Genomic DNA, 24,173 nt, shown 5'->3' with positions numbered 1-24,173 from the left:
AGATTTCTTTAAAGCGGATTGCTACTAGGTCGAAAATTTAAATTTGCAACTTTTAATTTCAATCCTTAACCAGGTAAAAGTAGACGTTGTGATAATTAATGAAAATACAATAATGTTGAATTTGTACAATTACAGTAATGTGCATGCACCAGCAGTAGGAACAGTAAAAATGTACAAATCTTATTGAAAAAATCTGTTCCAGGTTTGCTTTATCGCCAAGGTTCTCATATATTGGTCTAGCTTTTCCAATAGCTTTGCAATATTTTAGTAAAGCAGATCCACTGGCCCTGACTTAACAAAACTCTCCAAGGCTGAAGAGAGTACACATTCATCAGTAAAGCTGGGTAATCCAGTAAAAATGGAATGGATTTCCTAAAAGTCATTAGCTATTTGTTTGCAAATGAAAGGACTAAAGATCTTGTAAGCTCAGTTTGGCTGAGAATAACAAGTGGTGGAGTAAATAGCTGGTGGTCAAAAGGTTCTCCAGCCCGTCAAAGCGATGGTTTCTATGCACCATCTTGATGTACCATAGAGTTGAGATTGTAGCTGTACTGAATCTATTATCCCTTGAGAAGAGACGTTTAAGGGAGGATATGATCACCCTGTAAAAATATATAAATGGTCCATATAGAGAACTCTTTTCCCAACTTTTTACTTTAGGATCAAGGAAAGGATTCTTCACTGTAAGGTCTGTGAAAATGTGTAATAGGCTCCCTCAGGAAGTAGTTTCAGCAACTACTATAGATTGCTTTAGGAAAAAGCTGAATGTTTTTCTAGAAGCACAGAATGTACCTGGGTATTAAAGCTTTAAAGGCATGATACAAGAGATTGGTCCAGGGAACATCTGATTGCCCCAAGGCATCAGAAAAGAATGTTTTTCCCCTGTTGGAGCACATTGAAGAATGCTTAAGAACAGCGGTTACCTTAGAACAGGTGGTCTGTGAGAAAATTTTGGTGGACACAACTGGCCCACTTTCAGGTCTGAGGTCCGGGTCTGAGGCTGCGATGGGTGATTGGGGGGGGGGGTTCCTGGCATCATGACATCACTATGGGGGAAGTTTCTCCCCCTTTAGGTGACACCCGGATCCCTGGCCATGCACAATCCTGACCTGGTAAATTTACTGGTCTGTCAGTCTGAAAAGGTTGGCGACCACTGCTTTAGATGGGTTTTTGCCTTTTTCTTGATCAACTATGTCTGTGGGGTTTTATCTGGGGTTGGTGGTTAACTTGATGGACCTATGTCTTTTTTTCAACCTGACTAACTATGTAAAACTCAAAGTAGTAAGAACAGAAGATGCTGAAATAAATCTTGCAGCATCCATGCATTACAATGTAAACCATCTTTCTGTTTGAAGTGATGGAACTAGGTGTAGGAAGTAGGTGTTGAGTATTAGAGGTCCTGGATATGTGCACAGTCCTAGTTCAGTTATAGGTAATAATAATAAATAATTAACATGAAAACTTTGAGAGTTGATTTAGGGAAACCTTTGATTTTGTGTTTAGTTGGGCTTTAAAGCATGACACCACACTTTTTTCTGCAATAAAAATCTGATTAATAGTCAGCCTGCCAATAATGCAGATGTTTAAGCCTCATAGACACTAATAGAGTTGCTGAAACATTTTTATTCACTACCCTATTTTAGACAAAAGCACACAATTATTGTAGATACCATTTAATATCTGTCCAGACAATCATGTAAAAATGTTTATAATCGGATGAACTGTATGGAGTAACTTGAATGTTGGAAATCAGACAAATATCGCATCCTAGCTGGATCGAAGCTGCTCACATCTGCACAATATCTGAAACAACATAACAATCCTGCCAAAACACCTTCCTGTACACCACTGCTAACTTTTACCAGTGTTCCCAGTTCTCTGTGTGGATTACAGAACATCTCCGGATTTATTAAAACTCTGTAACAATAGACTATGATGGGTGAACCTGGATGATCCAGCAATAGATTTGGTCTACCAGGGGGTGCTGATAAAGTTCCTGCCTTTGCCCCCTTCCAGATGATATAGAAAAATGAATGTGGGCGCATATGACAGCCTAATATCTTAGTATGTAACTGCAAATATCAGGTCTTTGCGATTCTTAAAACTGTTTTTTCTTTTAGTGATAAGCTGTGATGGCAGAGGCACAAGCAAGTTTCACGTTGTTGGAGTTACAGGCTCTATTCACATTACTTGAAAAGGCAGATCTCTGAATCATCAATGACTGCTACAAACATGAAAACCAAACTTCTGCTCATTACGGTAATTGTGTTTCTTTCAAATCTTTAGGTACAGTTACCAAGATGGTTCCTCAAGTGTTTGTGAGTTTTGATTGATTTGATTTGCTTGTTACTGACCTTTTCTAAACCATTTAGTAACTTTGCAAGCCAGAAAAATCAGATTGCTATAAGTTGTTAGGTGAAGTTTTATTAGGTGCATGTAATCCCTGTCAGTGAACTTAATATTTGCCACATTTTAGTCTTTAAATATGCAGTGTTTTGTTATATTTGTTGAAAAGGAGCCAGAAAATTGGCGATACAAAAAATCTTGTAAGCTGAATACTTCCTTTGCCCCATGCTTCTGCTGCATTTTATCAGCCTGGTTCCTAGCTCTGAGGACTAAAGCCATCTTTTTCCCCATTTTACAGATGACAGCGGTAAGTATTCTGCAGCCCTGTCAAAGGGTGACAACACTGCTCCTCCATGGATACAGTATTATAAGTAAGCGTTGTCAACCTAGGACAGGAAGAGTGTTACTGGCAGCACCACCACCAGATGAAAATAAAGGGAAGAAAATAATTTAGCCTTCCTTATCTAAGGATTAGTAAACTGCAAAATATTAAAAGTTTGCTCATAGGTTCAAATATGATTTGATATCATAGCAAAATAGTACAAAATTTCACTTTTTTCACTGGCACTGCTAACCTTAAGTTTTGTCACCAACTTTGATAATGTTGCTGCCTTCTTGAGGTCACTTTTCCTAAAAAAAAAAGCACATATCTATCTCAGTTTTTTCTGATCACAATAAGATAAAGTCCGACTAAGAAGATTTGTGATTATGGAATCTTACTGTTCCTGCATAGCCTGGTTGTCCGGAGACTCCAGCTTCTCATCCAATTTTTTCATCACTGTAGAAGGACCGGAGCCTTGCCAGAAATCACTGCAAAACATAAATTGTCTTTTAGTTATCTGTCAAAAATAACTTATTAGAAACAAAAATGTTATATTATAATCATTTGAACAATAATGTAATTATCATAAAACATCTTGATCATTACGGGCCTGATTTATCAAAGCTTTCAAAGGCTTGAAAGGATACACTTTCATCAGTGAAGATGGATGGCAAATTGGAATTGATCTGGTCATTTGCTAACAAATAGCAAATGACCTTTAGGAAATCCATTAGGAAATCACCCAGGTTCCCTGATTAAAGTGTATCCTCTTCAGCCTGGGAGGGCTGATTATCTCAAAAAATCTTTTTGTTTAATGATCAAATTCAAACAGTGTGGCTTTATAACACCCTCAGTGGTTGAACCTCAGTGTGTTATGGGTCTTACACTTACACTCACTTAAGTTTGTTGTCCATTAAATTTATCTTAAGTTCATATGTATATGGTCAGAAAGATTTACTTAAAATGTGCATAAGTCCAAACAATGAACTCCTCTTAAGCTACATACACATATCAGATGATTGTTACCCGAGATGAACAGTTGTGCTTGTCTCGGGGATAAATGTGGCACGTGTACAGTGGTCCACCTAGGGTAAGAAGTCCAACTGAACCACCAGTGCTACGGGACAATACATACTGCAAATACCAGTTGGGGTCTGATGCAAATCTCAGCCATTCCTTTCATAGTGGACTTAAAATTTCTAATCAAAAAATCTTCAGGAGATAAAGGTTTTTCTCAGGGGAGACATGTGAAGTAATAACTTTTCCTGGTTTCTGGTGGCTTTTTGTTGCCTGCCATGTAGTGCAGACCCCTATATAAATCCTGTGCTGTGTAGATTCAGTGTAGACCCCAATGTAGAGCCCTCAGACACTGGGTGAATGTAACTCCTGTGCACACCAAGTACAGTCATCAGTAACCATCCAATGGCCAAAGAGGATTGCCGTGGACCTGTAAAACCGCTGTGAAGTTGGTGGCAAAGATTTCTGTTTCAGAAGAAAGTTGAAGTTTATCCTACCAGCCACATACTTGTACCCTGTACATTGTACTATTAATGAGATTGTACTTTTGTACACATGAATATTTTGTTTTTGCTTTATTAATGAAGAGATTATCTTTATTAGAAGTCTACTTCTAATGACACAGGGAGCAGCTTTGTTATTTGTCTTCTTGATCAGATAAAGTAGATTTTCTGAACCTAGAGCAACTTGTCAGGAAAGAATGTCTCTAATGACCTTTCCATCTGAAACTGCCGTCTGGCTACTATACAGACCCTCTCTGCCCAGAAAAAGAATGCAGATGAAGATGTTTTGGCTCGCATACTTGTTCCAACTACAGTATTGAAGCTCAAGCAGCATGACAGAATGGCATTTTGAATTTTTAAAAAAGAAACATAATTGCATTCCCTATTACTTTAAGCACAACATAGGCATTGGGTTCAATGTCAAAGTGTATGTGAATTACACATTATCCCACTATGTCGAGCTAATAAAATTTCATGTGAAAAGGAATGACATTGTCCACATTTCTGACATTATCAGTGTCACATTCTGCTGGCCTGAAGGAAATGACATGTCAATATATCTGTGCCCTGTAAAAAGATGAAAGGTGGCAGTCTTGGCAAGACACAGGGAACTGGCAGACAGCTGGGTAGATACATGTCCTAGGGAAACCTAAGAGGGGACATCAAGACTTAGATCTGTGACATTTGGAAGCGAAAGGAATGAGATGGGGGTGAGTTATAAAACCCATCTGTTAAGGATTCTGTTCTGCTACGCGTCTATGAGCTGGATTACACCAAGAGGGAACAGGTGGAAGACTGGGCTGATAGCTGTTACACTGAGAATACGGGATAACAAAAACAGCAGGAGAAACGAGCTGTAAAGTTCGAATGGAAAATGAGTGGAATTTTTGGTTTCTTATTTTAAAACAAAATCAATGGCCAAATTAATTAACAGAGATTCTGAACTAGAAAAATAATATATAGGATTTTAACATAATGCATTTTAATGGGTTAGCTTCATTTGCATCTGCAAACTTTTTTCCATGTATTTCCCGGTTATACCTATTCTCTAAGGTATTCTCATTTATTTGCTCTTTGGCTATGTACACACGTGCAATTGTTCTCGTCCAATAATTGGCTCAGGGCCGATATCTGTCAAAAATCTTACGTGTGTACATCGCTTGTCGTCCAACATCCGAACAACTGTCCTGGCAGATCCACGAACGATGGACGACGAACAGTCCTAATGGAAGTAAAGGGAGTGAGAGAGCGCATCAGGGTGCTGCTCCATAGTTCTTCCCTCTTCATAGAGCGGAACGGTGCTGTATGTATGCATTGTGCAGTCATTAGTCATTGGAAAAGATCACGGAAGATCCTTCCCATCTACAATTATTGCAAATGTGTACATAGCTATAGTGTAAAGATAATTATGGGCATTAGATAAGCCAACGATCTCATGTCCATGCAAGTCTACTAACCAATGATTTTTGGCAGGACAATAAATTGTGGTAAAAAATTGTGTTCCATTGCTAAGGTACCATCTACCTGAACTGCTCACCTCTTTTCAGTGTAGGTTCACTTTAATTATAATTAATAATTTAAAGTAGACCCATACTGTGAGATTATGGTGGCTACCATTGCTCAATTTAAAGAACACTAATTGCTTGGATGTAAATCTGATCTTTTGTCTTTAGTAGTTTCTGTCACACACCCAAAACAAGCATACAACTAAATGCAGATTAATGTTCATGCCCAAGGGATTCAGTGGGGTTAATTTACTAGAGGATCTTATGCAGTTCAGATAGCAAAGTGAATTATCACTCTGCAAGGGAATTGTTACAGAGCTTAGACAAAAAGTGAAACTCTGTGGAATTTACCTATCCAATCATGTAAAGAAAAAATGCAAAGTTATTATTTTTCTTTTTATTAAACAAGATTTATATAGGGCCAACATATTACGCAGTCCATCAAGGTGATAATTTACTTTGCCAAGTGGACAACCCAAACTCCTTTAATAAATCAATCCCTATTATCTAGGTGCAGATAACTTTGACTCTTTTTTGGCTAGAAACGGTAACATTTTTGTGCCAGAAACTTTTTCTTTAAATGTTTCTGGTTCCTCTCACATCCTATTTATTCTGTTGCAGTGTGTCACAGTACACGTGTTAACATTTATTATTGTGCATCATATTAAGGTAACCAATTAGTTTTATACACCAAAAACCGGGTGTGCTGCATTTTTTCTATGTACTAAACCATACAGATTGTTCACATGGGTGTGACACCAGCCTAAGAAACAGGTTCACTTTAAATTCAGCTTACAGTAGATCTAAACCTAATCATGATTATCTCAAATACACATTAGCATAACCTGGCTTAAGAAGTTTTTTCATCTTTGTTTAAACATGCAGCTTTCATTGTTATAAAACCTCGTAATATTGCATCAAGGCACTTTTTTCATATATTGATGACTGCCTCCCAACTGTTCTGCATTATCACTTGCTACCCTAGTTGAATGTACAAGTGTCTACGCTGACACATCTTGCACAAGCAAGGTCCACAAACAGTCCAGAACAATGATGTGCAGCCAATGATGGAGTAAATGCATATAGACAAGAATTGGCTGCAGGGGACCAGCAGAGGTGTAATAAAAAATAAAAACATCCTCTTAAAAATGGCAATTGGTCATCATAGAAAATGCTTTAGCAAAAGAAAACTCGATGAGCTTAAATGTCCTTTTATTAAGCATAACAAGTAACCATAATCTGGGGTTGAAATTTAAAAAACAAAATCCTTATATCTTGCAGGGACACAGTAAATATCCAACTGTGATCAGTCACTGGAAGCTGTATAACTTCTGACCCCAGATACCTTCATTGTCAGCCGCTACTATGATTACTCTATGTACTCAGATGTCAAAGTGACAATAGGGTAAAGGAAAGAATTACAAGAAGCTCTAGCCCTGAAGGTATTTTAGAAAACTCCAGTGGTTGAACTTGTTAGAACTTTATGGCTGTTAACGCGTGCCTTTTTTTTTTTTTTGTTGTAATATAAATAACCTACAAAGCTCTTCTTTCTTCCAGCCAATTGTGATGTCACACTGACAGCTCCATTCTTATAATATTTCTGGGTCAGATGTTGCACTCATGTAAAATGAGTCTGGTGGTAGAGAATGAACACTGGAGGTGTCTATAATAACTACATTCCGTCTACTCAAAGACGGTTTTTAAAAATTACAATGGATGCAAAAAAATATTTTTTCTATGATTTTTAGCTTCCATAAAGTAGAAGGTAAAGCTGGCCACAGATATGACTAATGTTATGGGTCTTACAAGTGACTGACACTGCCTATAGGAACCCATAAGGCAGATTACAAATCAATATTGATTCTTTGTTTGACAACAATGTCTGCAAGCAACTTTACTCCTCCCACAATAAGAATGACTTACTAGGAAAATGGGCTGTTGAGTGCATGCACCCAGCAGCCAAAAGCAGCACCTAAGGGCAGCTGTGTATGCACCTGCACATCCAACTGCATTCCTAAAATTATAAGCAGTCTAAAGTGAAACCTGGAAAAAAAAAGTAAAATTGCATAAACCATGGGCAGGCAGTGAATACATGGGGAAGATGTAATGGCTGGCACAAGGATAGGTATCTATACCAATTCCTCCTGCCCAGCAAGACTTTCCTATAACTGTAAACCTAGCCTCCTAGGTTTTTTAGCCAAGTCAACTATTTTTACCTGTTTTTTTCAGGTTTATACTTGAATATATTTATTTTTGAGTGTATATGATAAACTGAGATATATTAGATGTATATTTTTGAGTTTAGAAATGCACTAATTGAAAATGTGTGTCTTTTAAAGGTCATTCCCACTGTCATTCCTTCAACATGGTATTTGTGTGCAGTGTTATGATACTCGTGTTCCACTTTGAATACGTTCAAATACACAGTAAGGAGGCTGCTAAATACTTGCTATTGTTTTAAATATCAATGAATGTCTTACATATTGCATAAAAGGTTATTATTAGGAGTTCTAGCTTATTCTAGCTTATATAGGAGTTCTAGCTTATACTCCTAATAGCTTATTAGGAGTTCCCATTAAGCACATATTTTAATAAAACCTTTTAGATAGGTAAAACAAATAGCTCTGAATGTTTTATAACAAGATATTTGTTTTAATTTTATTTTGGCTACACTGGTATTGGGATGTAATGACATATGATTTATTTCATATTTTAATGAGATTCACACTACAATATTGAAGGAAAAAAGTTTTTTTTGGCAATTAGTGTGTGTTAACTTCCAGTGCTCAACCCATAAATGTTTTTGAGCCGGGTGGGACGAAATTGTAGGTGGGTGGCAGCACCTTTATTATGACCAAACTCCTCAGTAGCCATCCAAAAACAGCCGGGTGGTGACTGAAAAGTGCTGGGTGGTGCGCCTAGCTAAATGGGGCTGGGGAGAACACTGACTTAATTTGTAAAATTATGATATATAAAAGAAAAATGTACTACAAAGCTCACCTATCACATTAGTAAATGAATACATAAAGCTATTTATGGTGGGAAAGGTAAGGGTTCCTAAGAATACAACTAAATAGTCTCCACTAAGCATCTAAAAAAGCAGGTAAAGGATTCATCCAATCCAAAACCTCTGGTAGCAGAGTAGCACTACAATACTGAAATCACTGACACAGGAGTCGTGTAGATTCCATATCTCAAACACTTTTTCCTTAAAAAACTGGTTTCTCTGCATAGGTTGCTTAAAGAGTACCAAAGCCTGATCTACACTCTTCTGTTACAAGGGAATTATGGTTGTTGTTGTTGTGGGTACTGATAGATATTGCTGAAGGGCACATACCAGACATTCATCATGTCCAGCCAGAGCCCCAGACCATGTCTCTCATACAAGTATAGGCTCAGGGTGGAGGGCGGGTTGTGTATCTGGCTCAGACCTGTGATGGGAGAGTGAGAGGGTTCTGGCATCATGACATTACTCTGGGGGAAGTTTCTTCACCTTTGAGTGACAAACGGCTCCCTGCACATGCATGGTCCGGAGTCCGTGGATTTAGTGTTCCACAAATTTCAAAAGGTAGGGGACCACTGCTCTAGAGAACCTCTCTATTTATGACATACAGTACTTATAAGTGCTAATCTTGTGGATCCTACAATATGGCCAGTGACCTCTGCTACCGAACTACCTGACTCAGCAAACTGAATTGGCTTTCTTTTCTTTCATTCTTTTCTTTTTTGCAGTTTTCCAAGCCAATTCATCAGGATTTGAAGTGGCTTGGAAAGCTAAATGTGACTAGCTGGTATTGATATAGATATACAATGACCAAGATAAATGAGAACCTTCACAGATACATTTTTCCCCATGTTCCTAAAGACAGTTTCTTGGTAAATGACTTGGAAAGCTTTCAAATGTCCTCAGCATTAGAAGAACAAGTCCAGCTGATATGACTATCTACTACTAGCTAACATGGAGGCACATTTTGTTGTATAACAAACGCTAGTTGCAGATAAATCCACAATAAAAATCATAGCGATATGGGGAACTATGTTTTATACTATGTCTTAAGCACTGTGCTAGGAACATGAGTACTAGAAACCCTCTGCCAGAGGTATGCAGGGAATACCCACACACTGCCATGAACATGATAACCACCATAATACCTTGGCAAAAATATGGCAGGCACATAGCCAAAAATAAAATTGATGGTAAACATTTGATGCATTTTGTTGACAACAAAAATGTGCTGCTGAAACTTGCTGTCCATGTGAAGTTCTCATCCAGAGCACAAAGAATAGGGAGTACGAGATGTTGGGTACCCTTAACATGGAAATACTAAATTAATTGGGCACTTATGTTAATGACTAGCTGAAACATTTTGTCAGGGCCATGCTGACCACTTTAGACTTGCTTCTATTGGCATGCCAATAACAATATTTTCTGTTGTAAACATGCTGAGTACATAGAGTGCTCTGAAATCATGACAGATGATGTATTCTGACATCTGAACATTGTGACAGATTACATATTTTGTTGTATAATATGTATAATACTAGCCTAGTTTAAACATAACTGCTAGTACACATCCCTATATATATATATATATATATATATATATATAATGTTTAAACATTGTCATTTATATAATATAATTGCTGATCTGAGCTGCTTCACTTACTAAACATACACCATAAGAACTGTGGCACTGACATTTCTGGAGCAGTCCCTTACAAATGACAATGACTAGGAAGGCTGTGTATATAATTATGCCTAATGCTCTAGTTTCGGATGTGAAAGTATTGCAATAAAACAACCAACACAACAAGCTAGACTTGTTACAAGCTTGTTATTAGATTTAAAGCAAACTTATACTTTGACTGCTCAAGGTAAAGTATGAGATTCACTACCATTGGAAAGACAGTGCACTAATTAAATTGTGAAAAAGTGAACTAAAGAAAAGCATTTGCTGTCCAAGAGGAAAAATAGATCAAGACTTTGGTTTGCTGTTTAGAATATAGGCAAAGACCAGGCTAACAAAGAGAAAGCTGTCTGGTCATAATAATGGTAGACATGTTTGGTATAAACTGAAGATGGCACTTCAGGAACTTCATACCAACCATGAAGAATTGTAGTTGAAATACTATTGTGATTGATTTTCTGCCCCAATGTTTGGGCAGCTCGCAATCACTAACAACAACAATAGTCATATAAAAATGTGCTTGATGAGAATGTGAGATTATATGTTTGAAAGTTAAAGTTTACACTGGAAACTGATCTTTCAACATGATACAATCAGAAGCACACAAGCAGATCATCCAAGAAATTTCTCAAATAAAGAAATGGAGGGCACTGATTTGAATTGCATTGAAATGCTGTGGTGATTTTAAATGGGCAGTTCACAATCACCTTGCAGATGAACTGAACAATAAAAAACTTAACTGAATTGGTCATAAAAACGCTCACTTTTTCCACAATACATTGTTAAATCTATAGAAATTTTTATTAAATTAAATTGATTTTTTCTTGTGTTTCTGCACTTACGTATATCACTTTTATCTGTAGGCACTGTTTGAATAGAGCCGATTGTTAAGAGGTGTACTTGTTCTCTTAACTGTATAGGAGTGGAAATACTTCCCTTTTCTTTCTACTATTCAAACGTCCTCTTTTACAGGTTACTTAACTGGTTGTAACACTTGTATTTCAACATGACAGGCATATATAATCGGGTAAATTAACCGAATACCCTGATCACATGACTTCACGAAAAACAATACCTAGTGGCTAAAATATCATTACAGTGGTCAGTCACATGACCATATGCCACTGCATTTTATTACGATTTTAGCTTTCAGGTCAACTGAACCTGACAGCCCTGTCTGAATGTCATTCCTCAACTCATTTTATCTAGAATCACAAAACCCCAAACCTATGCAAAAGGTAAAACGCCCATCACTGCATTCTTCATCAATGCAAGAATACCAGGGCCTTCCTAGACATGTATAATTTTAAGGGGTCAGGGTGATCCAAATATTGGGGGCCATACTACACTACAGAACAATTCTAAATGAGTTGCCTATTACCCTATAGTAAGTAGGCTGCACTCTTTTAGTTCTGTGTAGTGGGAACTCAAGTGGTCAGATTGAGATTTTTAGAGAAGTGAGAAGTGAGAAATAATCCACGCACATCAGTTATTGCCTTATTTAATAAGCCTGTTTATGAGATGCTAAATTTTAGCAGTGGGGTTGAATAAATAAAGGCGTTAAGCATCCTTGTGAATAAGGCTAGGTACACATGTGCAATAATTGTCATTAGAAAACGAACGACTAACAACAGATCAACGATTATTCATGAATATTTTGAACGAAATATAATCAACCAATAATGTAGACACACTAGATACGATGCAGGAAGTGACCTGTACCGGGAAAATGTACAGCAGAACCATTCATGATCACTACACGACTATACACACAATAGATAGTGAACGATCATTGCCCAAACGGACCTGCCAGGACGGGTGTTCGTTTTCAGTGAAATTCCTTGTTCATCGGTGTCGTTGTGCACTTTTTTTGTTAACGGTTACCGAACGATAATCATTCGTTTCCAACAATTATTGCACGTGTGTACATAGCCTAAGCTTGGCTTGCAGTGACCTAAATCCTCCAACATATGCAAGCAAAATTCATATATTTTTTTAAATTCCCTTTTTATTATTAATAATAATAATAATAATAATAATAATAATAATAATATTAATGATGGTTGGGTATTCAAAACGAACACCTCACTTCCTGATTTACTTTAGCTAAATGACACTAAAAATTACAGCAAACTCTGATAAATAAGGTCAGCGGCCTTGACTTGTTTAGCAAATTACTCATGCTATCTTTTTAGGAGATCAGAATCAACAACCAGCAAAAGCTGGAAACCTCCAGGGCTATGTTTACCATAAAATTACTTCTTGTGCCTAGTTCAGAAAGGTTAAGGGACAGTCCAGGAATCCAAACCTACAATATGATTCTTTGCTTCCCTTTTCTATCCCTGGAAATTTACACACCTGAAATATAAGTTTGGGATTTTAATGGACCCCCTATATTTCCCATTGTAGTGTATTTTTATTCTATAATAATCACATGATGTTACTTGTATAAAATAAAAATATAATATTATCATTCTGGAGTATCTAGCACAGAATGAAGAATAAATAAGTATTTCTGTACACTAAGTGCTTGTGTCGAATGTGAATGTAGCAGCACTCAAACAGTTATATTTTGAATGCAAATCACAACAAAAAGTAGCTTTTGAGTATTATTAATAACTTAAGTTTTAATAAGACTTGCCATGTCAAGATAAAAGCAGCACACATCATCAAAATAATAGCAAAATGTAAACAGAACTGAATGTGCGTGTATGCAAATTTATGAATAAGCTTGAAAATTCTTCAATATATTTATATATATATTACAGTTTTACTTTAACTAAGATATACAATTTATCAGCAAAATACACTTTTTGGAAACAGGGACCCCTCTAACTTCCCTCTCCATATGCTTCTCTTTTTTGGTATGCAAGTAAATCCTGCTGGGAAAAAAAACCCAACTTCAATCACCTAAGCTTTTAATTGCAGCTATTTACTAGCAATCGGATAATATGTACACAAGGGCTGGAGGGAAGGATAAGGTGACATACTTGGCAATTTCCCAGGCAGGTTTCTGGATTGTCTCTTGAGTCAATTTGCTTTTTTGGTGCACCAGTCCGTCCTGTACCTGGATAGTTTGCCTGCAAAAAAAAAAAAAAAAACAAGTTAAAGAGCTGTTAAGCATGGAGTATGGAACAATTACAATACAATACCTAGATTAGTGTTTCTGTACCAGGGTTTAATGGAACCTTAGGCTTGCTAGGGGTTCATTAATGAGCAAGCAATTCATTAACTGGCATCAATGATCTTTTTGGCTATCTGTAAGGATGACATTCCTTCCACTGGCCAGCAATATAAGAGACATTCTTCCCATTGATCACCATGCTGTGAGCCATGTATAGTATTTATAGCAGAAGTTTCCTGAGACGTAAAAATTATTTAAAGGGTTTCCTCATGTTAAAAAGGTTAAGAAAAGGCTTATCACCATGATACCTATTTATAAAGGGTTCTGTACTGTACTGTAGTGACGTTTCTCAATTATATCCAATATTGATTCAACCTATACAGACACAAAATGTACCACGGCTGTAGCTGGTGGGATTCAAATAATACCCTTAACTGAAATACAAGTCTTAAAATGAATGGGCTTGATTTTCTAAAGGATTAGAGCATGCTAATATCGCAAAATTAAATTTTCACTTAACTTAATGACTAGGGCAAGACTAAGGGAAACCGTAAGGCAGGCGCTGTATTTTGTCACTAAACTTTTCAATACCTACCCCAAACAGCTCAGTGGTCACTAAAAGGAGCTGGGGAGAACACTGTATAATCTATTGTAGTAACTGTGACATTCATGCTGTTTACCGCCTGTGTATCATGCACCCATCTTTGCTCCTTAGTTTGTAAATCGCCAGTGAACATGAAAGTGCTTTATTATTCAATAATACCTAATAATAAATTCACTTTGCAAAAAACTGTGAAAATGATTTCAAGTTTGATGATTATTTTTTGGTAAGAATCCTATTAATCAATAAATTGTAGTGATGTTCACTTTAATAGTCAACTGTTTATAGATAAAATATTCATACATTTGCTTCTTAATAGAACCCCCTTAGAAACTATATATCTGTCTACCCCATCTACCAACACATTCAATACTTGATAGCCTAAAGGCACATTCACCCTCCCCTAAACTTGAAGGGCAGCCCTATGTTCAGTACACACTTGCAAATATTGTCACTGAACAAACTTGTACCGGCAGGTCTCTTGGCTCTCCGCCAAGCAGCTGACTCTGTTCTATGGGGAAGGAAGAGGAAAATGATGAGCATGAGGTGCCCCTTTGGTTTGTTATACCAATAGCAGTTGATCCCTTATGACCTCCTCTGTCGGGGGACATCTGTACCCCCCATATATATTGGATTACCATTGAATTTGATTAACCGGTATATGGCCACGTTAAGTATTAGTTGCAGAATTGGGTCAAAGCAAAAGCAGAAGGGTGGCCACCTTGGGTGCTTTAGCAGGAGAGAGGCACAACAAACAGGAGAGGACCTGCTTCCTATGATTCTGAAATCGTTTACAGTTTTGGGGGGGGACAATTTGGTTTCTTTGTCTTTGTATAAATACCTTGTACCAACCGCCATCCATTGGTTGTAATTACTTTGGTGTGAGCAGTTGATGAAATAACTTTCTGCAATGTGTTTTATCATGTAGCTAAAAAGATTGGGTGTTATGCCGTTGAAGTGAAATAAACTTTGCTGGTCTCAACAGACAAAGACAAACAATAGGTATTGGAAACGAATGATGAAATTGTTGAGGGCATCAAGACAAAAGGCAGGAATAAAAGCGACTGATATACAATAGTATTGCATGATATCATTGGGTGGTGGTTTAATATTCTCTTGCTAGCAGATATATTGTGTTATAGTATGATCTATTCTTGCTGGGTAATATCATGTACTTTTCTAGCACAATAAAAAATATGTAGTGCTGTGATGCATAATCTGTGGTTTGATATACCGTTGCTGATTGATCATCACAATATATAATAGGCAGTTGTGATACAACAGTGATTTGATATTCCCTTGCTGAGTGGTGAAATTTGCTTGTGCTGAATGATATAATGAGCTGTAGCATATGAAATGCTCTTGCTGTGTGATATGCTGTTGCTGAATGATCTCGGCAGGTTCAGAACAAGCACAGATATGTTATTGGAACAGAATATTGCCAGCATGGTATGGACATAGAAGAACAGATTAATGACAATTGTGTATAGTAAATTACATACAGATTTTTCTAGTATCAAGTTATGTAAATGTATTATGGTTTATTTAGAACTATTTTTTATACAGTAAGGGATACATGTGATAAATGTAGACATGTATGGGGTACACGTGTACTGAGAATTTAAGGAATATTTTTTATCTGAGAATTTAGGGCATCAGGGTAAAATTAGAGAACTGTATTAATCCTAACTTTAATTTAAATGAAGTTTTAAAACATCAGCATATAGCATGTGCATAGCTCTCATCTTTTTGCCTTTTTCTTTTTTGGCCTGATGTATAGGGTTTTACTACATAAAACATTTCATTCAGCCTTCAAATTATGTTGAAAATACAGTATAAAGAAAAAATGGTGGTAAAAAAAAGGTACCTCTTGATATACTGTAGGTAGGAAAAAGTTAGGGTACATCTGGGTATGAGTGGGAAATAGTAAGGGTACACCCGTGTTTATTTGGGAATTTTTTAGAGTAAATCTTGATATAGGAGGGAATTACTCCTACTAATACATCTGAGTTTAGGGAGGAATCACTCAGGGTACATATGGGTTTAAGGGTGATCACTTAAGGTACATCTGTGCATTGGGGGCAATAACTCAAATTTTGCCAGGTACATTCAGGTAAAGGAAGGGTTCAGATAGGGTAAATCTGGGTAAAAAAATTTAATTACTTAGGGTATGTCTGGGTATAAAGGGAACACCTGGTTATAGGAAGGAATTATTCAGGGTACACCTTGGTATTGGGGGGAATCACTCTTTAGATGCAATCATATGGATATGAGTCCATGATCCCCAAACTACAGTCTTCATGGCACTTACAGGACAGCATATATTGTCATTGACCATGCTGTTTTATTTAAGATTTCATGTGATATCACCACAGCAAGGATCTATTATTTAGTAGCTAAATTATTATTACTATTATTATTATTAATAATAACAATAATAATTATATATATATAGCACCAACATATTACACAGCGCTGTACATTAAATAGGGATTGCAAATGACAGACTAATACAGGAGGAGAGGACCCTGCCCTGAAGAGCTTACAATCTAGTAGGTATTATTAATATTATATTATTATTATTATACAGTATTTATATAGCACCATCATATTATGCAGCACTGTACAGAGTCCATAGTTGTGTCACTAACTGTCCCTCAAAGGAGCTCACAATCTAATGTCCCTACTATAGTCATATGTCATTAATGTAGTCTAGGTCAATTTAGGGGGAGCCAATGAACCTAACTGCATGTTTTTGGGATGTGGGAGGAAACCAGAGTACCCGGAGGAAACCCACGCAGACACAGGGAGAACCTGCAAACTCCATGCAGATAGTGTCCTGGCTGGGACTCGAACCTAGGACCTAGCGCTGCAAAGGCCAGAGTGCTAACCCCTGAGCCACCATGCTGCCCACTTATACTTAGGTATAATTTAGGGGAACTTTTTAAATAACATACATCTTAAAGGCAAAGGATTTTTGTAATGGTACATGTCATCCACACCTGTATTGGCAGATGTGTGCCTTTAAGCCTTAATAAAAAGAGACTCTTTCTCTAATAACCCCTTATTCTATAATCCATGTGGAAAGTCTATTAAAATAAGCATTTTCTGGAAAAGCAGAATTCCCTAAAAGGGAAGCTATGAATAAGTAGGGTGAATAAAGAAACATAACAACTGGTTAATAACATAACTAGTCTAGTTTGCCTATGCATTGTGCATCATAAACAATTGCCTTTTTTTTAAATTTGGTCTACATATACTTTAAATTGCACTTATTACAAAAAGAGACCATGTCATGTTGCCCATTCATGATAAAGTTAACAGATTCTTTTTAGGTGTGTTCCAGAGGACATTTGCCTTTGTTCCTCTCTTATCAAACCTCTGCTGGGTACTGTACAGATTATTCTTGACACTAAAGAAAAGCTTTTTCAATTTAGCTATGGCATAGGAAAACGAAAACCTGAAATCTAAAAGCTGTGAAACTTGTTGCACTTCCCTTCTTTATTTCTTCCCGACCTTCGTAATTTTTGTCTCCTAGGATTGCACACAAGGCTCTGGGCTTTTATTCAGTAAACACATTTCTTGGCTGCTCTGTTATAACACTTTGTTCTCCTGCTTCCTTCTCCTTCTCAGCTGCTAACGTGGCTAAAGCAACCTGGGATGCTGGATCTCTAATTTTACGTTGTATATTCCAAGTGAGTAGGCTTTATTGCTGTAATTCCTAAAGCACTGTGGCACTCTAAAGAACTCTTGCCAAAAACAGCAAGATAAAATTATAAGTCCTTTAAACAATGGCAAATACAATGACAAATCAGCTTTTGCTGCAACATTCACATTCAACCCAGAGATTTCCCCTGCATTAGTTTTATTGGCAGCTAGATATCAGTCAGTGATTGACAGTAATATTCATCTTTCTGCAAAATATTTAAATCCAAGTGTAAGTGAATTATTTTAAGATTTGTGATTCTCAGTTTTCACAGGATGCCAAACTTAGACTTTATAACATCATACATACTTAGGTAAGGATGCTGGAAGACAGGTATGAGGTAGGTAAAGTTTTCTTTTTTTCACACATTTTTTTTTTTTTTTTTTACCAAAAATGTTTTGAGAGAATTTTAAGGCATCAGTAAGCACCAACTATTAAAATTACCAAACTTTTATTCATAAATAATAAAATAAACGCACATAACAAAATTTAAAAACATACAACTCAGTTTATAATTTATATAGCTTTGTAATTCACAAGTATGCTTCACGCGTTTCACAGATCCTAGTCCGCTTCCTCAGGAGTCAAAGCGGAAGAGTTTATCTGATTCACCTAACATCAATCACTAACCCTTCAAAATTGGCACCCATCATGGACTTAACATGGCTGCTAGGCCCCAACCAAGGCAAGTCTTATACCCGGCATGACACCTCAAAACTGTATATAGTAGTTTTATTTTTGTAAAATGTAATGAATAATATTGGGTATTGCATAAATAGATTCCAAATATGTAAAGCCCTGAAATTGTGGATGCCTGCGAAATGGTGTAAATTTATGATGCTAAAATAGGCAAAGCACTGAAAATTTATATAGCTTATTAGCTTAGAATTAACTATAAATAAGAATGTTCCTGGCATGTGCGGTGATACTCTGTTTACATACTAATGTGCGTCCTAGGTACACATATTCGAAAATATGTTCATGGATTCTTTAAATTTACCTGATCCCTATGAATTTTTATCATGGGGCCAGGAGCCAATTAATAGGCTTCTAAACTCTCTTTAGAGACGTGAGCTGTCAAATGAGTTTGTCCTTGTGCCTGGCAGTAATAAACAATTAGAAGAATGTGGGGCAATAAAAACATGGTTACTAATATGCCAAGACAAATATACTGCCTGACCAAAAAATAGGTCACACGCTAGCTTTGATTATGGAATGCATTCACTGCCATTTCAATAAACTAATGCAATGCCAAAATATTTATTTCCATCCAGACTTGCATTAATTTTTCACCATAATCCTGTAGTGATAATGGAGTCAGAATGATCCTGACTAAATGTTAATTTCAATTGCCACAGTCTTTGATTGAATAAAGAGGAACTAAACCCAGAATATACTCACCTATCTTTGTTTCATCGAGGGTGCAGCCATCTTTTTCTTCTTTTCCCCATTCCAATCTTTGGCTGTTTGGCTTGGCCAGGCTGGGATGACCTAACTCCTGCACAGGAGTTCCTTCAGTCCTGGTGCCTGCAGGGGAAGCCAGGATTGCCTGTGCAGCTCGGTGATCAGGCATATAAGAATTCATTTTTTCAGAAGTCTGTTTCTGCAATAAAGCCCTGCCTGATGTCATCTTTAAAGTGGAATGTTAGTTACATTAAAATATACATTTGTACTTTATTTTCCCACCCTTGTTTCTCTAGTTCTGTGTTACTTAATTAGAGATTTGCAGATAATCCGTCTAAACAGGTAAGCCACTACATGTTTTGTTCCTCCCTGCCTAATGACTGTTGAGATAAGATATCAGCTACATAAGGAATGCAGGCATCCAAGTGTGTGGACTCTCTGGGTTTGATTTTTTTACGTACACGTGCAATAATTATTATTGAAAATGAACAATTAAGGACCATTCGGACGATAATCATTAACAAAAAAAGTGCACAGCAATGATGACTAATGAGTCTAATGTCGCTGGAATCGAATGACCGTCCCAGAGGATCTGATTGAGCGACAGGTGTTCGCTATCTATTGTGTGTACAGTCGTTCAGTGATCATGGATTGTTCTGTGATATACTTTCTCTTGTACACGTCACTTCCTGCATCATTCAAACGATCGTATCTAGTGTGTGTACGTTATTGGTGGATTATATTTGAACGATCGTATCATTTCAGCATTTACCGAATTGTGCACAATACGATTGTTCAAAATAATTGTGAATAATCGTTGATTGGTTGTTAATCGTTCATTTTCTAATGACAATTATTGCACGTGTGTACCCAGCCCTGCATATACAGAAGAGAAGGTGGTCTGTGCCTGGGCAAGAAGTGGGGCTCTAAAAGACATTGTGGACAATAGAATGAGAGCTATAGCTTTCCTATCCAGATTCTCAGGAACTAGAACATCTGCTGCAAAATTATACTGTCTTTTATGATACATGCTAAATTAGTGACCAGGACATGGTAATCCAGGAGAAGTAAATATTCTATACAATTACATTGGGATGCAAAAAAAATTGGTTAAGGATGGCAGGGTTGGCTCAGTGGCTAATGCTGTTGACTTTGCAGCTCAGGAATTTGCATGTTTTCTCTGTGTTTGTCTGGGCACTGTTTTCCCTACACATCCCCCCAAAAAAAGAAAAACATGAATAAAGGGTAACTGACTCCACCAAAATTGTCCTTGCTACACAAGTAGCTAAACTAAAGTGCAGCATGGGCTGCTCTCTACTGAGCATGATAATGACAACAAAATCGGCAATGAAAAAAAATGCCCTAATCCTTGCTGTGTACCTTGACTCTAATTATTGTCTTTCTTGGCCAGTTACCTGCCTAGTGCATCAAATACTGACTTTTGGTTTAATTCTCACAAAACTAGTTAACAATACACCAGACTAGAAGGTTTGATCCTTGGCTTGACCTCAAGCACCCATTTACCTGACCTATTGGATCCATCTCTCAAGTACTGCTCCAGTTATAAGCCGGCTTTATTTATCTAGTCTTTGTTGGCTTTGTGGCATCTAAACCATTTGAATAGGAGAATAAATGCTACACAGGGCATGTAGTAATTTAGGGTTTTTAACACATTACTTTTTAGTTCAGTTCTTCAACCAACCATAACGTTCTTCACAAAACTCACATGCTGCATCATTGTACTTAACTCGTACCTTGGTTGACTACTTTGGATATCAGTAAGTACTACACCGAGACTGGTTATGTCATTTTGGCAGTTAGATGCTCTCACTCAGCTTTCAGGAAGTGGAATGTGATCAGTATCAGATTCAACATGACAGCAGGAGATCTGAGATTGTTTCTCAGTTGAAATCTATATTGTCATGTCCTTCAGTCCCTCGATCTATCATTGCCTAGTCCATGGCCAGCCTCCATGAGGACAAACCAGTTATGTGTACAGAGGCTCAGTGTTCTCTGTGAAAGCTGGTTGAATAGCAAAAGATAGTTGAAATAGAATAATATGAATGATGCTTGGATATCTACAAAGTTGTTTGGGTACATACATATGAATCATCACAGCTGGGGGTTACCAGAGTCAAAAAGTCCTGAAAAAGAAAAGATAATAAATATACAATGTCCTTGTGTGTTTGCTTTTACATAGTGTGTGTTTATTTAAGCCATTGTCATAGGCATATCATTAAATAAAGCTGTAATGGATGGGATCTAGGTTTCCAAGGGAACAACCTGTTCTTTCTATTGGAAGAGTGGGCCTATTAAAACACAAATAAAGTATCGCATTTTGTATTACTTTGTAGTTCTGTACTGGCGCATGGTATGATTTGTGACTGATGCTTTCATATACTTTTATCCCAGAAATGCTGATATGAAAATGCTGCTCCCTTGTCCTTACAAGGCTGTGGTCTGTGGAAGAAGTCCTCACAATTTGGACTTTCTAAGTACACCTTAGTAAAACTGATAGGATGGCTGGCCATAAATTATTTTCCCAGCTTCTCAAAACTGCAAAGTATTTCCAATAGTAGAATTATATGTGCATCTCCCAACTTTACCCTTTTTTAAAAAGTATTTTTATTATTGATAAGAAATATTTGGCATGCAACCTAAATTTCCACAGAAATAAAGAATTCAAAAAATGTAGATATCTATTGAGGACAGTGGGTTGGAGACTCCCATTCTGCCCCAAAAGTGAGGATGAATAACTCCATAGTTGCTGCATCTACAGCTCAATGAGGGTTTGTTTTAAAGTTTGTGTTCAAAGAGGTTCTTTAAGGCTTTTAAACAGCCACTAGCAACCTTCAACACGAAACACAGTATAGTCTTTTGTCTTATGGACGATGTTTCTTTCCTCCACCCATTTATGTGCTGCAGCCTCTGAGTGCCGGTGCTGCTGGGGATGGAGCTAATGCTGTTCTAAAGCCCTATAACCCAAACATTTAAATCTGGTATAATCATCATTTGGTAATAAACTTTCCATACCCATTTATTGGCCTGTTTCAAGAGGGTTTTTCATTCCTGTAGACCAGTTTGAAGCAAACAAATTCCAGTTGAAACTTCAGTTTTTATTAAAATATTCCTACCAATACTCTCATTAAAGTTCTTGTTTGGACATTTAAAGGGTGACAACACTCCTATTTTTCAGTAAAGATTATACATGTGCTGCCGGTAAAGATTAAAAAAAGCAGACACAGTTTTGTGCAGACACAGTTTACAATTGTCACCATTGTAAAACTTGCCCTGGGAAATGTCATGCAGCCATTGTTGGAATGCATGCATATAGGTAGATGGTGTCTCAAAGTCTGGAGGAGATCAATAGTAGTGGTGATGATTGCTGAATCACCCAGGTTCATTCATGATAGTCTATCTTCTCCAGTTTTGGAGAGCTATCATAAATCAGGGTCATTGTACCAATGTTCATGTACTCTACGTGTATAAATATAGGAGGCACCCTATTTCTGTATACAAATCTATTTTATTGTCAGCTGATAAGTGATCGTGCTCTTATTTGCGAATTTCACTGTTAATAAGAACAGAAACTCATTGTATGAAAATAAGTATTGCATAAGAAGTATTCATGAAAACGAAGATTACTTTATTACAGCTGTATTTAGACACCATAGGCACATCTAAACGATATGTAAACTGTACCAATTAACTTCCCGTATTTGGTCTGTTTAATAAACCACTGAAAACATTTTGTTAGGTCTGTTCAATAAGTGCCTGTTGATTGTGTTTATTAATCTTGTGACCTTATTACTTCCTGTGCTCTATGCCTTTGCTAGCTACTGACACATATCATTGTTCCCCATGTTATGGAGAAGAGTTGGGATAGGTAGTTACACCACAGTAAAATGAGCTTTGTTACCCTAGTGGGTAAAAGCACCATGTAAAAATAAAGAAAAGCCTACAAAATATTAATAGAACCCCTATAGCTAAGGTCTGGTAAGCTGCAATATATTACATGATATACTCTTTAAATGATCGCTCATTTTGTCAAAGCTTCATCTCTTATCCAATTATTTTAGTAAAATCCAATGTGCTATATGAGCAATAATGAAGCCTGCTTCATATATTATAAATATAAAGACCAACAATGATAAGAAGAGATGGTTTCATGTTGACTTTAAAGAGACATTTGACTTCTTTCAACAACACTTGTTTATGTGCCGCTGTAGCTTATTTGCTGTCCAGAAATGAGTAGAAAAGCAAAAAAAAAAAAACAAAAACAAAAAACAAAAAAAAAAACAAGATTAGGAAAAGTTTCCCGTAGGAGCTTGCAAATTTTGCAGCTCCTTCTTACCCTATTGGATCACGTTTGTATAGTAAAAAAAAAGCTGATTGCTTAATAGCCTTTGATGATAAAATGCAGGCTTTTTCATATATAATTATTCTTATATGGCACTTTCGCAGTTACTGCAAAACTCCAGAAATATGTGCACTGCAGCACAGACAAGCATTTTAATCTTCTTCTTTTTTTACAACAAAAAAAATGGAGCAAAATGAAGCAATTGGGAAGAGCAATCAACATGATTTTCAGCTTAAAATGAAGATTTTGTATTCCATTGCCAAATAACAAAAGCATTCCACCCTATAGAATATAATGTCACATGCTAATTAAAAGTATCTAATTTCTAATTGGATGCAAGTGTGAGATAATTGCATTGGGTTACTACTAACTTATTGTACAGTAATCTATACACTCTAGAACAATTTCCTCTTAAGCACAGGGCACGCTGATTGTAGAGTTCATTGGAAATTGTACTTTGGTCTGCAAGAATTTGATTCTAAAAATGTTGCCAAAAAATCATATTGCAAAGTTCTGATGCAATAGTTGGAACGTCTTATTCTCCCTCCATGTCCCCTCCATATTTCATAGCAAAATTCTGATGGGGTTGTTTAACAA

General features: G+C 36.8%; 1 protein-coding gene across 1 annotated transcript in view; it reads right to left on the bottom strand.

Moving 5' to 3' along the window:
• The window catches only part of ST6GALNAC2 (ST6 N-acetylgalactosaminide alpha-2,6-sialyltransferase 2), a 34,653-nt gene extending 15,256 nt beyond the window's left edge, over positions 1 to 19,397 (bottom strand). The window contains exons 1-5 of the mRNA XM_072403218.1: positions 19,214 to 19,397; positions 14,948 to 15,083; positions 13,372 to 13,461; positions 3,067 to 3,156; positions 2,922 to 2,976 (exon numbers count right to left, since the gene is read on the bottom strand). Coding sequence (XP_072259319.1) covers positions 2,922 to 2,976; positions 3,067 to 3,156; positions 13,372 to 13,461; positions 14,948 to 15,083; positions 19,214 to 19,397 — 555 coding nt within the window. The remainder of the gene's footprint in view (positions 1 to 2,921; positions 2,977 to 3,066; positions 3,157 to 13,371; positions 13,462 to 14,947; positions 15,084 to 19,213) is intronic.
• Between the last annotated feature and the right edge of the window lie 4,776 nt (positions 19,398 to 24,173).

The sequence above is a fragment of the Pyxicephalus adspersus genome, chromosome 3 (genome assembly GCF_032062135.1).
Source record: "Pyxicephalus adspersus chromosome 3, UCB_Pads_2.0, whole genome shotgun sequence".
NCBI classification, from domain to species: Eukaryota; Metazoa; Chordata; class Amphibia; order Anura; family Pyxicephalidae; genus Pyxicephalus; species Pyxicephalus adspersus.
This window is presented reverse-complemented; position numbering and strand designations above follow the sequence as displayed.